This window comes from Uranotaenia lowii, chromosome 2 (genome assembly GCF_029784155.1).
Source record: "Uranotaenia lowii strain MFRU-FL chromosome 2, ASM2978415v1, whole genome shotgun sequence".
NCBI lineage: Eukaryota > Metazoa > Arthropoda > Insecta > Diptera > Culicidae > Uranotaenia > Uranotaenia lowii.
The window spans coordinates 65,945,716-65,957,314 of record NC_073692.1 but is presented as its reverse complement, the minus strand read 5'-3'; the positions used below and the strand labels follow the sequence as shown (position 1 = coordinate 65,957,314).

The 11,599-nt window shown below is 35.8% G+C and overlaps 2 protein-coding genes across 2 annotated transcripts; one reads left to right on the top strand and one right to left on the bottom strand.

Annotated features, from left to right (window-relative positions):
- Positions 1-213: 213 nt before the first annotated feature.
- LOC129741490 (uncharacterized) lies at positions 214-1,212 on the bottom strand. The gene has a single exon (XM_055733231.1). It carries the CDS (start codon positions 1,210-1,212, stop codon positions 214-216), a length of 999 nt encoding a protein of 332 aa, XP_055589206.1.
- A 5,569-nt stretch (positions 1,213-6,781) lies between these two features.
- Positions 6,782-7,726, top strand: LOC129741489 (uncharacterized). The gene has a single exon (XM_055733230.1). The coding sequence runs from the start codon at positions 6,782-6,784 to the stop codon at positions 7,724-7,726; it is 945 nt and encodes a 314-aa protein (XP_055589205.1).
- Positions 7,727-11,599: the final 3,873 nt, after the last annotated feature.

The following is an 11,599-nucleotide window of genomic DNA, read 5'->3' as shown; positions in this document are numbered from 1 at the left end:
TGAAATCTTCCAAAAACAGTTAAAAAAATATAGGCACAATAGATGTCTAATCAACGCTGTTGTTCGGATAATCAATAAACAAATAGTTCACAATAATTTTTTATTTAAATTCAATCATATTTTTATCTGTCCGTTTGAAAAAATAACCATATATTGAAGGTTTTTTTTTTAATTTCAAGGTAAATGAAATAAATGGAAGAAAAAGAATTACTCTTATGTAAGCTTTTCTGGATCGACTGTAACTCGACGACGAGTTGTTGATCGATTTGTTGTTCTAGTTGTTGGTCTTGTTATCCTCGTAGTGCCTTGTGTTGTATCAGCGATCAAAAAATCGATTTTCGGTTTATAACCATTGTAACACGGCACTGAAGCTGATGGGTTTGAATCATTTGGGCATACGAGGCCAGCTTCCGTGACTAGTTCGTTGGCAGCTGCATGCAGAATTTCGTACGTCGTTACGTAAGGAATGAGACACTGTTCGAAAATCTGGAATGCACGTTGCGGCTCCACACAAAACTGAGACACAGCCCTGTGCTGACACGTTTTAATCTCTTCCCCAAGCAATTCCAGTGCTCCAAATTGGGCGTAGAGATGCTCAAAATTGAAACCCTTCTCTTGGCTGTAGAACCCAGTTCTGATAAAGAAGGTAAAGGCAACGTTTGACCATTCCGGTGGTGACACAGGATTCTCTTTACAATATTCCAATAACGATGGCACTTGTACATTCTGGATTAAAATGGCTTCACGCATAAACCTCTTCTGAATGTCATCGGTGTAGCGAAGATACTGCTGACTGCTGCTGCCGGAGAATTCATACACATTGAAGTAGCATAAGAAAGAATGATAAGCCCGTTCCAAAACGTGATTCTTCAGGTCATCGACTTGTGAATTTCGTAGACAGCATTGGATACGCTCTTCATTTTGCTCGTTGAACTGGCCACCACTCAAAGATCCGATGAGCTGTCGACCGATGACCCCAAGTTGAGAGTCCCATGCCTGCAAATCGATTAGGGTGCAATGAATCACCTTTTTTACGCTTGGCTCATTCGGGAACCCATCCCGCATGTATCGATCAACAGTAAGGCTCGACAGGTTGAAATAGTCCGCACATTCCGAGAGAGACTCCTCAAAGGATCGGTAAAACGGTGATCTCCAGAACCGGTCAGCGGTTACAGTGTGCAATACACCTAGCAAAAAAATCGACAGCTGCATTTCGAACGATAAATCCGGTGTGGATGATGAAGTTCTCCTTTGCTGAACTTTTTATATCCAGCTAGTGGGTCGAATGAAATGGTTATCATACACGCATGCGGAAAAACGTGTTTCTAACAAAAACTAGAGGTTCTCTAGCCATTCTTAAAGGTTTGAGTTAGTTCATTAGGTGATTTACACCCGTAGAAGAGGTTGCAAAAGCCAATACCTATTTAGCAAGTCTCTGTGCCAAAAATGCGCTCAAAAGTTTCCTGTACAAAAGATGATATGATTGTAGAAGCACTACTGGCATAAAAACTTGAGCTCCCAAGTAAACTAATGCATGGCCACTACATTCAAGCAAAACAAGAAAAAATATTCAATGGAATTTTCATCCTATTGGATAATTCATCCTAGAAAAAGAAAATTTTAATAAAACCTAAAAGCCGTAGCTTTTCTACGGCTATTAGGAATTGAACTCACATCACCATTTTTTATATCGTCTTGCCAATCTGACATCTAAACTAGTGTACTACCTAAGCCGGATGGAGGCCGCACAGTTGGCTGCCTGGTGTTGGCCGTTGTTTTTATATGTCTTTATTAGTCTTTGAATCATTACATTCAAGTTATGTTATAACGTTAATTAAGCGTTCAGATGAATTATGATCAGTTCAACTCTTTGATTCGGTAAATTCTAAACATTCTTTGTTTGATTTAAATTTGCAATAGTAATAAATGAAATGATTTACGGGAAAATATCCTGTAGAGCAAAAAGAAATGTAAAAACTTAGGATTTAACTATATCCTAAAAACTAACTTAATTGTAGAGAGAACGAATCTCTGCGATGGATGACTGTATCGATTTGCCTCTGAAGTTAGAGACTATTTTGTTGTTCATTGTCCGCAATACGATGAAGATCTTCGTAGCTCTGCCAAGGTGGAAACCGCAAAATCATTTTCAGAACCTTGTTCTGAATCCTCTGGATGGCTTTCTTCCCGTACATAAGGAAGAATAAAAGTAAAATACTGTATAAAATTGGCCCAAGCATACTACCCTGAGGGACACCAGCTCTAATGGGTGTCTTTTCAGAGCATGATATTTGATAGCTTACTTGTAAGGTTCGGCTAGTCAAATAATTTTGAATAATTTTGGTGAGATATACAGGAAAATCAAATCAAGCTATTTATGCTACTAAACCTTTGTGCCAAACACTGTCAAAAGCTTTTTCAATATCAAGAAGAGCAACACCAGTTGAATAACCTTCAGATTTGCTAGCGTTAATCATATTAGTTACACTCAAAAATTGATGTGTAGTAGAATGTCCGTGACGAAACCAAATTGTTCATCAAGGAAAATAGAATCCTGATTAATGTGAACCATCATTTCATTCAAAATAACTCTCTCAAATAGTTTGCTTAAAGAAGGAAGCAAACTAATTGGTCGATAACTTGAAGCACTTTTTCCAGGTTTCAAAATTGGAGTTACTTTGGCATTTTTTCATTTATTGGGAAAATAAGCCAAGTGAAAACATTTATTGAAGATTTTAACTTAAAAAATTTGAAGTGCTTGCAGGCAACTTTTTTCTAAGAATCTAGAAAATCCCATCTTCCCCCGGAGTTTTCAAATTTTTAAATTTTTTGAAAATCAATTTAAGTTTCTCACAAGAACTTTCATATACATTTTGTTTAGAGAGAATCTCATCAAATTCTAGGGAAATTTGAGCATCAATTGGACTAAATAACAACGTTGAAATTAAAATCATGAGCAGACTCAAATTTTTGTTCTAATTTTTGAGTTTACTCTGCATTATTTAAAAGAAATTTATCTCCATCTTCCAAATTAGGAATTGGCTTCTGGAGTTTTTTCAAAATTTAGTTTATTTCCAAAATGGCTTTGAGTAGGGTTTTATGTCCTCCACTGCTTTTGCTTAATTTTCATTACGAATAAAATTTAAATGACGTTTGATCTCTTTCTGAAGGTCGCAATAAATAAATTTCCAATAAGGATCCCTAGTTCGTTGATATTGGCGTCGACGAATATAGCTAACATGAAATCGTAATAGAAATGATAATCCAAATCGAATATTAAGACATTTTCAATAACCATCGTAAACAAGTTGGTATTGAGCGATTTTCTATCATTCATTTACGACAAGCTTTGCTCAAAAATAGTTGAGTCGGATAGCAGTTTAGTCAATTCGTAAATATGTCTTCAAAAAGTTGGGAATATGCTCATTCGACATTTACGATTTGAGAGAACTGATTAACGATAAATGGGCGGTCCTTCAATTGACACTCTCTCCGGTCTCTTCCTTTGACCGGTTCGTAAAAAGAAAATCTCACCTATAGAGCTATAGCATAGACCATATCAACTGATGAGTTGGCATCGTGGTAATATACCGGACTGCGAACTTGGAGGACTGGAGTTCACATCTCGATCGAGGAATTTTTTTTTTCGTTTATTTTGATTTTTGTTGGAAAATCGAATCGATGGAATCTTGTCATTGTAGATATATCGCCTCCACTTTTGTAGCTATATGCTATTTTGGTAAGTTTAATACCATCTTTTTATCTGGTATACTTGTTTGTATAATTCTGTCGTTCCCGTGTTATACCTTCATAAATGTTTGCTGGGATGTTTTTTAGTCGTATCAAAAACTGAAGATCATCATCGATCAAATGTTGGTTAAATTTATGTTCAACATTGGGTTTTGAAGCGGCTTTAGCGTTGATTTTTTAAATTGTCAAATTTATACAGCGATATCAATACCTTCTATTGAATTCAGTGGAACGTTTACATCTAAATTACGTTCAATAAAATTCCTATATCGCTCCCAGTCAGCTTTTTGAAAGTTAAAAGTCGATTTTATCAACTTTTTTTTTTATCAAACATGAGTCATACAGCATCAAAGTAACCGACTAAAATTATTCGTTCTTGATCGAAATCATAGATATCTGAAATTCTGTGTTTCGACCCAAAAGTTCTTTGACGATTATCAGTGATGCATTTTTTTAGAAAATTTATAACAAACATCAAAAAATTTAATTATTTCACTTAAAAATGATTTGCATTCTAAATTTCCAAAGTCATAATATAGCTTTAGAAATCCTATCCTAATGATATTTAAGTAAGATGAAAAACTATAAAAATCTGGATCAAAATTCTAGAATCAAGAATGTTGTTGCTTAAAAATATGTGAAATTTTCAATGATTTAGGCAACCTTGCTCAACATATCAATGCAATGGTCCAACACAAAACTAAAATTCAAAAAAAAAAGAAATGAGGCTTTTACCGTTTGTAGGAAAAACAATCTCAAAGCCTAAACAAGGACAAGTTTTGATTGTGGAAAAAAATCACAGAAAGTCAATTAGCGATTTAACGTCCAACACTAAAAAAATGGTGATTTACTCGAATATATATTTTTCACACTCTTAGTTATCACTGTGGTTAGCTCCAGAGTATTTCTAAATGGAAGTGATGACGAAAAGTATCATCGGTTTAACAAGAATGTAGTAAGAACGAATGTTCACCAAGAAGTACTATTTAAAAATTGAGCGAATTTAAAAATGACAAAGATTTAGTGATGTACCTTTTCAATATGGGGTTTTTAAAAAGCTGTGTTATATTTCTATTTTTGAACACGTGAATTCGTTTCATCTTCCCTTTATCAAATTGGTTTTTACCAAAAATTTGTAGTTATAAAAAATGACGTGAAGCTCTGCATACTATTTAAAAAAAAAGTTATTTTAAGTGAGGTCCGTCGACAAGATTCCAAATTTAAACTGGCCTGTTGGTTCAAAAGGTTGCTCACCCCTGTTGTAATCCAAGTTGTATGTATGTACGTCAGTATAAAAAAAATACTCTAAACAAAGATGTATATTGAAAAATAAATTCAAAACCACACAGTTTTAATAAAACTGAAAGTGCCCTTAAAAATTGAACAAAAAATCTTATAAGCTGTTAAATAGGGGTATGTCATTTGGCTTTGAAAAACAATCAATTCTACCAACATCACCACTGGTGCCTAGCGAGCTATTGCTTGAAAAGTAGTCATGCAATACTTCGCTAGGCACTAGCAGTGATGTCAGTTGAATTGATTGCATTTCAAAGCCAAAAGACATACCCCTATTTAACAGCTTATAACTTTTTACCTTAAAAGATACGAAATGACGGTCTTTGATAAAATTGTTCTGAGGGAAATTTCCTTTAATGAATTTGAAATAGGCCCAAGAGCCATAAGTATGCGAAATTATACAGAAGAGACAAAAGTGATGTTGATTTTTCAGAGCAGAATATTAAATTTTCCTTTAAAAACCTATAAATCAAAATTAACTTATGTACCTAATTGTTTCTGAAAAATTCTGCAAGAAATCATGGATGAGTTTTGAGCCCAATCGAAGCAGTTTAGTCCTTACATTGAAAAGAAATGAAATCCAAATGAAGTTTTTAAAAAACTAGTACCAACTGGTCCATTTAGGATTGGTCGGTGTTGGATCGATCGTTGGAAGATTGATCTTTTCAACTCAGATTTCCGATTTTTTGGATCGATTCTTTAGCATGGAATAATCAATTAAATCTGTTTATTTTCGATTCGATCTTTCGATCTTTTCAATTCCTTTTCTCGCTGAACCGAGATATTTAGATTCAATCTAGATTACCTAGTGAATCTAGAATGTATGCTGGCCATATTGTTGCCCAAATATTCATTATACTAAATATGGAAATGGTCCGTCCTGAACCGGTTGCGCGAATTTCCTTGAAAAAGCCCGGATTTTCCCGGCTTATTTGCAAAATCAAACTAAAATTGATCTTTTCTGATGTTTAATTTTTTGGCCAAAAAAACGAAATTTTAAGTACGATTCCAAATATTTTCTTATAAAATAGCTCGGCCTGGATACGCGCGACTTAAAATTCTGGAACCTGAATCAATTTGATTGGTGTTTGATTTGTTGGGTATTTGTATGCAGATTTCGATACATCGTGAGACCCTTAATAGAAACGTTAATGAAAGTAGCTCTCCCTTTCTAACACAGGAAAAGATCGATCTATCATAGATTGATCCTCCAGCTCTGAAGATCGATCAATCCTCGGTCCAACACTCCCAGAAAAAAAGCTCAACAGCAGGAGACCCCTGAACTGGGTCTCAGGGCCGACTCAACTGGGAAATCAAGAATGGGTGGATTATTTCGGGGGCTACTGAGAACCGAAAGCAAGTCGTACTTTTGTATTGTCCCACTAAATTCATAAACAAATAAGCACTATATATCAGATCAGAATTTGCACTTAATTTAACCATAAATGTTAAATAAAGATATTATTATTCGAAGAAAGCATAAACCCTTAACTTCCAACCAAACTTTCTTGATAAATGATTAATTAAGAGAAAACGATTGACATTGTCTTCTGCTACCGGCTCGCAACGAATGAAACACTAAGGATGTGAAATAGCTGAAACAGTCACGTTCCTTCGCGTGGAGAAAGGATTATGTCTTTTCCTTTCGATCTGTTGCTGTTATACTGCTTGGGTATAAATTGCACATTGAAAGAAAGCTTCAACATTCACAACCGATACATCTTTCCGAGTGATAATGCAGCTGTGGATTGTTTTGCTAGGCGTGTTGCACACCGTTGCCGGGGATCAGTTTTGGAGATCACCGTTCTATCGATCGTTCGACGAATCCCTCTTCGAATGTGCAAATTACTTCGACATATCAAACAGTACCGTCGAAAGTTTCATTCAAGATGGTTTCCCAAATGAACCAGATGAGCTGGTAAGTCAGCTGATTTATTGCGTGCTCATCGATTTGCAGGCATGGGATACGAAAGAAGGGGTCATTGGCCGACTGCTCATCGCCGCTTTAAGCGGTTTTCAGTTCGACGAAGAAACCGAAAGCCAGATCCAAAACTGCCTTGAAGATTCACGGGTCGATGAGCTGGAAGATCAAGCCCTCGAACGAGCGTATCGCTCTTTCATATGCTATCAAAATGTGTATGGCAATCGTGGAAGCAGCAACCAGCAGTTTCTTCGCAACACCGCCGATATCCGGAATAAGTTTATGCGTGAAGCCCTCCTAATACAAAACGTACCACTTCGCACGTTGTTGGAATTCTGCAAAGATAATGTTGTGACTCAACCGGGATGGGAGAGCGTTATTTTAACGTACGTTCTCAGAATAGGATTTTATAGTCTTGAGCAAGGTTACGACCTCGATCATCTTTATGCTCAATTCGGAAGACCGGAATTGCTCGGGAACGAAGTGAAAATGTGTCAAGATAGAGTACGAGCACAGTTTACGGAAGAGCCCCAACGTTTAACTCAAACTTTTTCACAATGTGTCAGGCCCTACGTATCGACACTGAAAGTTGTTTCGAATGCTGCCACGGAACTTGTATTGGAAGCTGGAGCTGTTTGTGGAAGTGATCCTGAGTTTTTGATTTCAGGTAATTCAACTCCAAATCCGCCAGGCTTTCCAAGCTTGCCATGCATTTCAACTCTACCACCGACTGTAGAAACCCAGCCGGCCCAACAATAATTAATTCGTCTATTCCGGTTTCTTCATAAACATTCATCAACTGTCAAATAGTATAAGTACTGTGTAGCACGCAAGTCATATCAGATTGCATCTCTAAAAATCACAACACATATGAAGTAAAATATGAGTTTAAATATAATAAGACTTATCTGCTATCTTCAATTGTAATCACTAGACTAAAAATAAAGTTTTAAAACCACAGTTTGTTTTTTTATTGTGTATTGCTATGGAAAGAATCTCAGTACCTACATCAAAATGGACATCTTTATCTGAACTAGTCTAGGTATAGCTGGAGTATTTCCAAGAAAACTTCAACTTATTCTCTCAATAACAATGTAGCTTAAACTATTTTCTAATGAGATCACGAGTGACACAAAAATGACAAAAATGACAAAAATGACAAAAATGACAAAAATGACATGAATAGTTGTTTTTCGATTTCATTTCTGTTCTATTTTTACAATACTCGATAAATGAACGCTCGATTTTAGCTGAGACGACAAAGAGAGTTGCCGGTAGTTTCAAGCGAAACCCTAACCTCTCTCTCCGAGATGCCGCAAATAAGCTGGGTGTATCGTCTACAACCGTGCATCGAAAACGAGCCGGACTATCGACTTACAAGAAGGTAGTGACTCCAAATCGCGATGATAAACAAAATACGACGGCCAAAGCGCGATCCCGGAGGCTGTACACGACGATGCTGACGAAGTTTGACTGCGTGGTAATGGACGACGAAACCTACGTCAAAGCCGACTACAAGCAGCTTCCGAGACAGGAGTTTTATACGGCAAAAGGAAGGGAAAAGGCAGCAGATATTTTCAAGTACATGAAACTGTCAAAGCTCGCGAAGAAATATCTGGTTTGGCAAGCCATCTGTACCTGTGGAATGAAAAGCAGCATTTTCATAGCTTCCGGGACTGTCAACCAAGAAATTTACGTGAAAGAGTGTTTGAATAAAGGTCCGCTGCCTTTCCTGAAGAAACACGGTTGTTCCGTACTGTTTTGGCCGGATTTGGCATCTTGCCATTACGGTAAAAAGGTCATGGAGTGGTACACCGCCAACAACGTGCAGGTGGTTCCTAAGGACAAGAACCCTCCAAACACGCCAGAGCTCCGCCCAATTGAGAAATACTGGGCTATTGTCAAGCAGAACCTAAAGTAGACCAAAAAAACTGCTAAGGACGAGCAGCAGTTCAAGGCAAACTGGCTTCCTGCGGCGAAGAAGGTGGAAAAGTGGCTGTATAAAATCTGATGGTAGGGGTTAAGCGTATGGCCCGGCAATTCGGATTTGGAAAAGCGGAAGCCTAACTGAATATTTTTCCTGAATTTCATACTAATTAAACTTGAAAAAGAAATTTTATTTGATTTAAAAAAAAACGGTTTCACCGATTTACACGCGTTTTCCCTTGACCAAATTTTGACCGTATCACCCTTTATTGATTAAATTTTATCAGGTTTTTTTGGAAATCATTCAGAAATCATTTGCCATTTTTCCACTTTTATTTAAAGTTTCGTAAAATTCACGGTTTCGGCATTATCACGGTGAATTGAGCTTGATAAAATCGAAAAACTACTGAATAACAATAAAATATATTTATTACAAATTTACTCTAATCCGCTCTTGAGTGTCCAGAAAAAAAAACTCCCTTATCATACCTTACGCTCTAACACTTCTTTTTTCCGTCATTTAAAGTCTGAGGAATAGAACAGAAAAAAAAGACAAACACCGTCTTAGCCGATTTAGGCTTTACAGACTGAATAAATGGCGTGGACAACTTAAGATTAACATTTAACACCCAGTACCGAGATGGGAATCGAACCCATGCCATCAGTGGACCAGCGATTACCGTCTTACCACGCTAACCACTCGACCACCGAGACGTAAAAAGAAACCGCGGTGAAAACTAGAGCTGGAAAAAGAAATTATCGAATATTCGAATTTAGCGCCTCTAAATAAGTCAAAAACAATTCTGTGATTCCTTGCTCCTCGGAAAACTGTGAATTATTTTGTCTTGTGTTATACATGTGATGCAATTTTCAGAAATTTCATTGGCAAATAATGCCAAACATTGATATAATTGAGTTATTTTACTTCAAAATTTGCAATCCACATTACCAAAGTCATAAGATTTTCATGATCAAGCATTAGAAAACCTACTCCAGAGGCATCTAATTTAAACTAATTAAATTTATGAAATCTGTTAAAATTTTCTAGAATCATGAATGTAAGATTGACAAATCTGCAATGATTTCATACGGAAATTAAAATAAAAAAAATCACTGTTTTTAGAAAAAAAAAATTGAAGCTTCACGACAAAATTTAATGAATTATGGGCACAAGCGAAAATGGGCACAGATCAAAATCGCTATGGTTAAGCTCCATAAAACATTAAAATGGAAGTGATGACAAAAAATACCATCGCATCGGTTTAAACAAAAACGAGGTTTTCTCAGAAAGCGGTTCAAATCTTTTTACGAACCATAGAAAGGCTTTCAAATTTTTTCGTTTCCAATAAATAAAATGGAAGCAAATAATGTTTCCTTTTTGTAGAGAAAGAATTTTCGCAAAACATTTCAAATAAATTAAAACATTTAAATTAATAAAACAAAATGATCAAGATTTAGTGATCCACCTATTCCATTTTGGCTGGTTTAGTCACTTAAAATTTGAAAAAAAAAATTGATGCAAGTACATGAATTCGTTGTATTTATCCTTTTATAGTTTTTGTTGTTGTAGTTGTTCGTAATTACTTAATTTTAAGAAAACTATTATTACCTAAATTTTATGCTAATGCGGCCCCCGAATAAAATTCAAATTAAAAGTGGCCCGTTGCTGCAAAAGGTTGCTGACCCCTGGTTTAAATCATACCGGATAAATTTTGAAGAAAGGATTGTAAAGTTTACGTACTTTGGCACAAAAGGCACATTTGGCACAACACTCAATTCATGACCGATTTAGATTTATTTGTTGCGTATGATCGTTAAATCTCAGATTTTTCAAATATTTGGTTGTGGTTGTGGATAATATTCACGTGACGGCACAGATGAAGTGATAGTTCGAGGAGAAGTCCAGGCGAAACTTTAGGGGAGAATTGAATTACTTGAGCCCCATTTCTTGTGTTCATCACATGAAGTGAAAATTACACTCCAGAACCCCGTTTTCGCTGAAAAATGCGCATAAGCTAAGCGTGATGATTTAAAAAAAACTTTTGCTAAGCTAAAAACTTCATCGTTTATTCTTAATTGCATAATCACAAGGGCTAAAAAAAATAACTGTCAGTACTGTTTCGGTTGTAAAGCATGCCACACTTCAACCATTTTTTCTTTAATTTAGAAATATTTTAGACTGACTCAAGGCTACATTTATTTATAATTCTTGTTTAAATTTTTTCACAATTAACTTAGATTTTTTTTAAATTTCGAAGCATGCTCGGTAGCAGATTTAGAGATTCATTTAAACGTAATAAATTTATTAAATCAGCAATTCCAAACATCAGCACAATATACTCTTACCCGAATAAAATACTTTTTTCAATCAACTTTTCTGTTGATTGAAACGATTAAACCATTATTCTTGATTCAACAAATCTCTATCGCTAGGAAAATCTTAGAAACGAATAAAAGCTGTAAAAAGAACTAAAAGAAATTAAAATTATGAAACATTAGAAATCCTTGGTTCATGTGTTTTTCGATCTTATGGTCTTGATTGATACGACCATTCTGGAGTGATTTAAAAAAAATCCTATGATAGGTAGAAGAGACGAAACATAAACCTCGTCTAAAGGCGTACAAATATGTACAATGTTTACTTTTCGTATAAGCATAGCATAGCATAGCATGGGGTGACTACACACATCTTGCATTGGCTGATAC

Bases quoted from the DNA above. Each gene is read 5' to 3' on its own strand.
- LOC129741490 (XM_055733231.1), bottom strand. From the start codon at position 1,212: ATGCAGCTGTCGATTTTTTTGCTAGGTGTATTGCACACTGTAACCGCT.
- LOC129741489 (XM_055733230.1), top strand. From the start codon at position 6,782: ATGCAGCTGTGGATTGTTTTGCTAGGCGTGTTGCACACCGTTGCCGGG.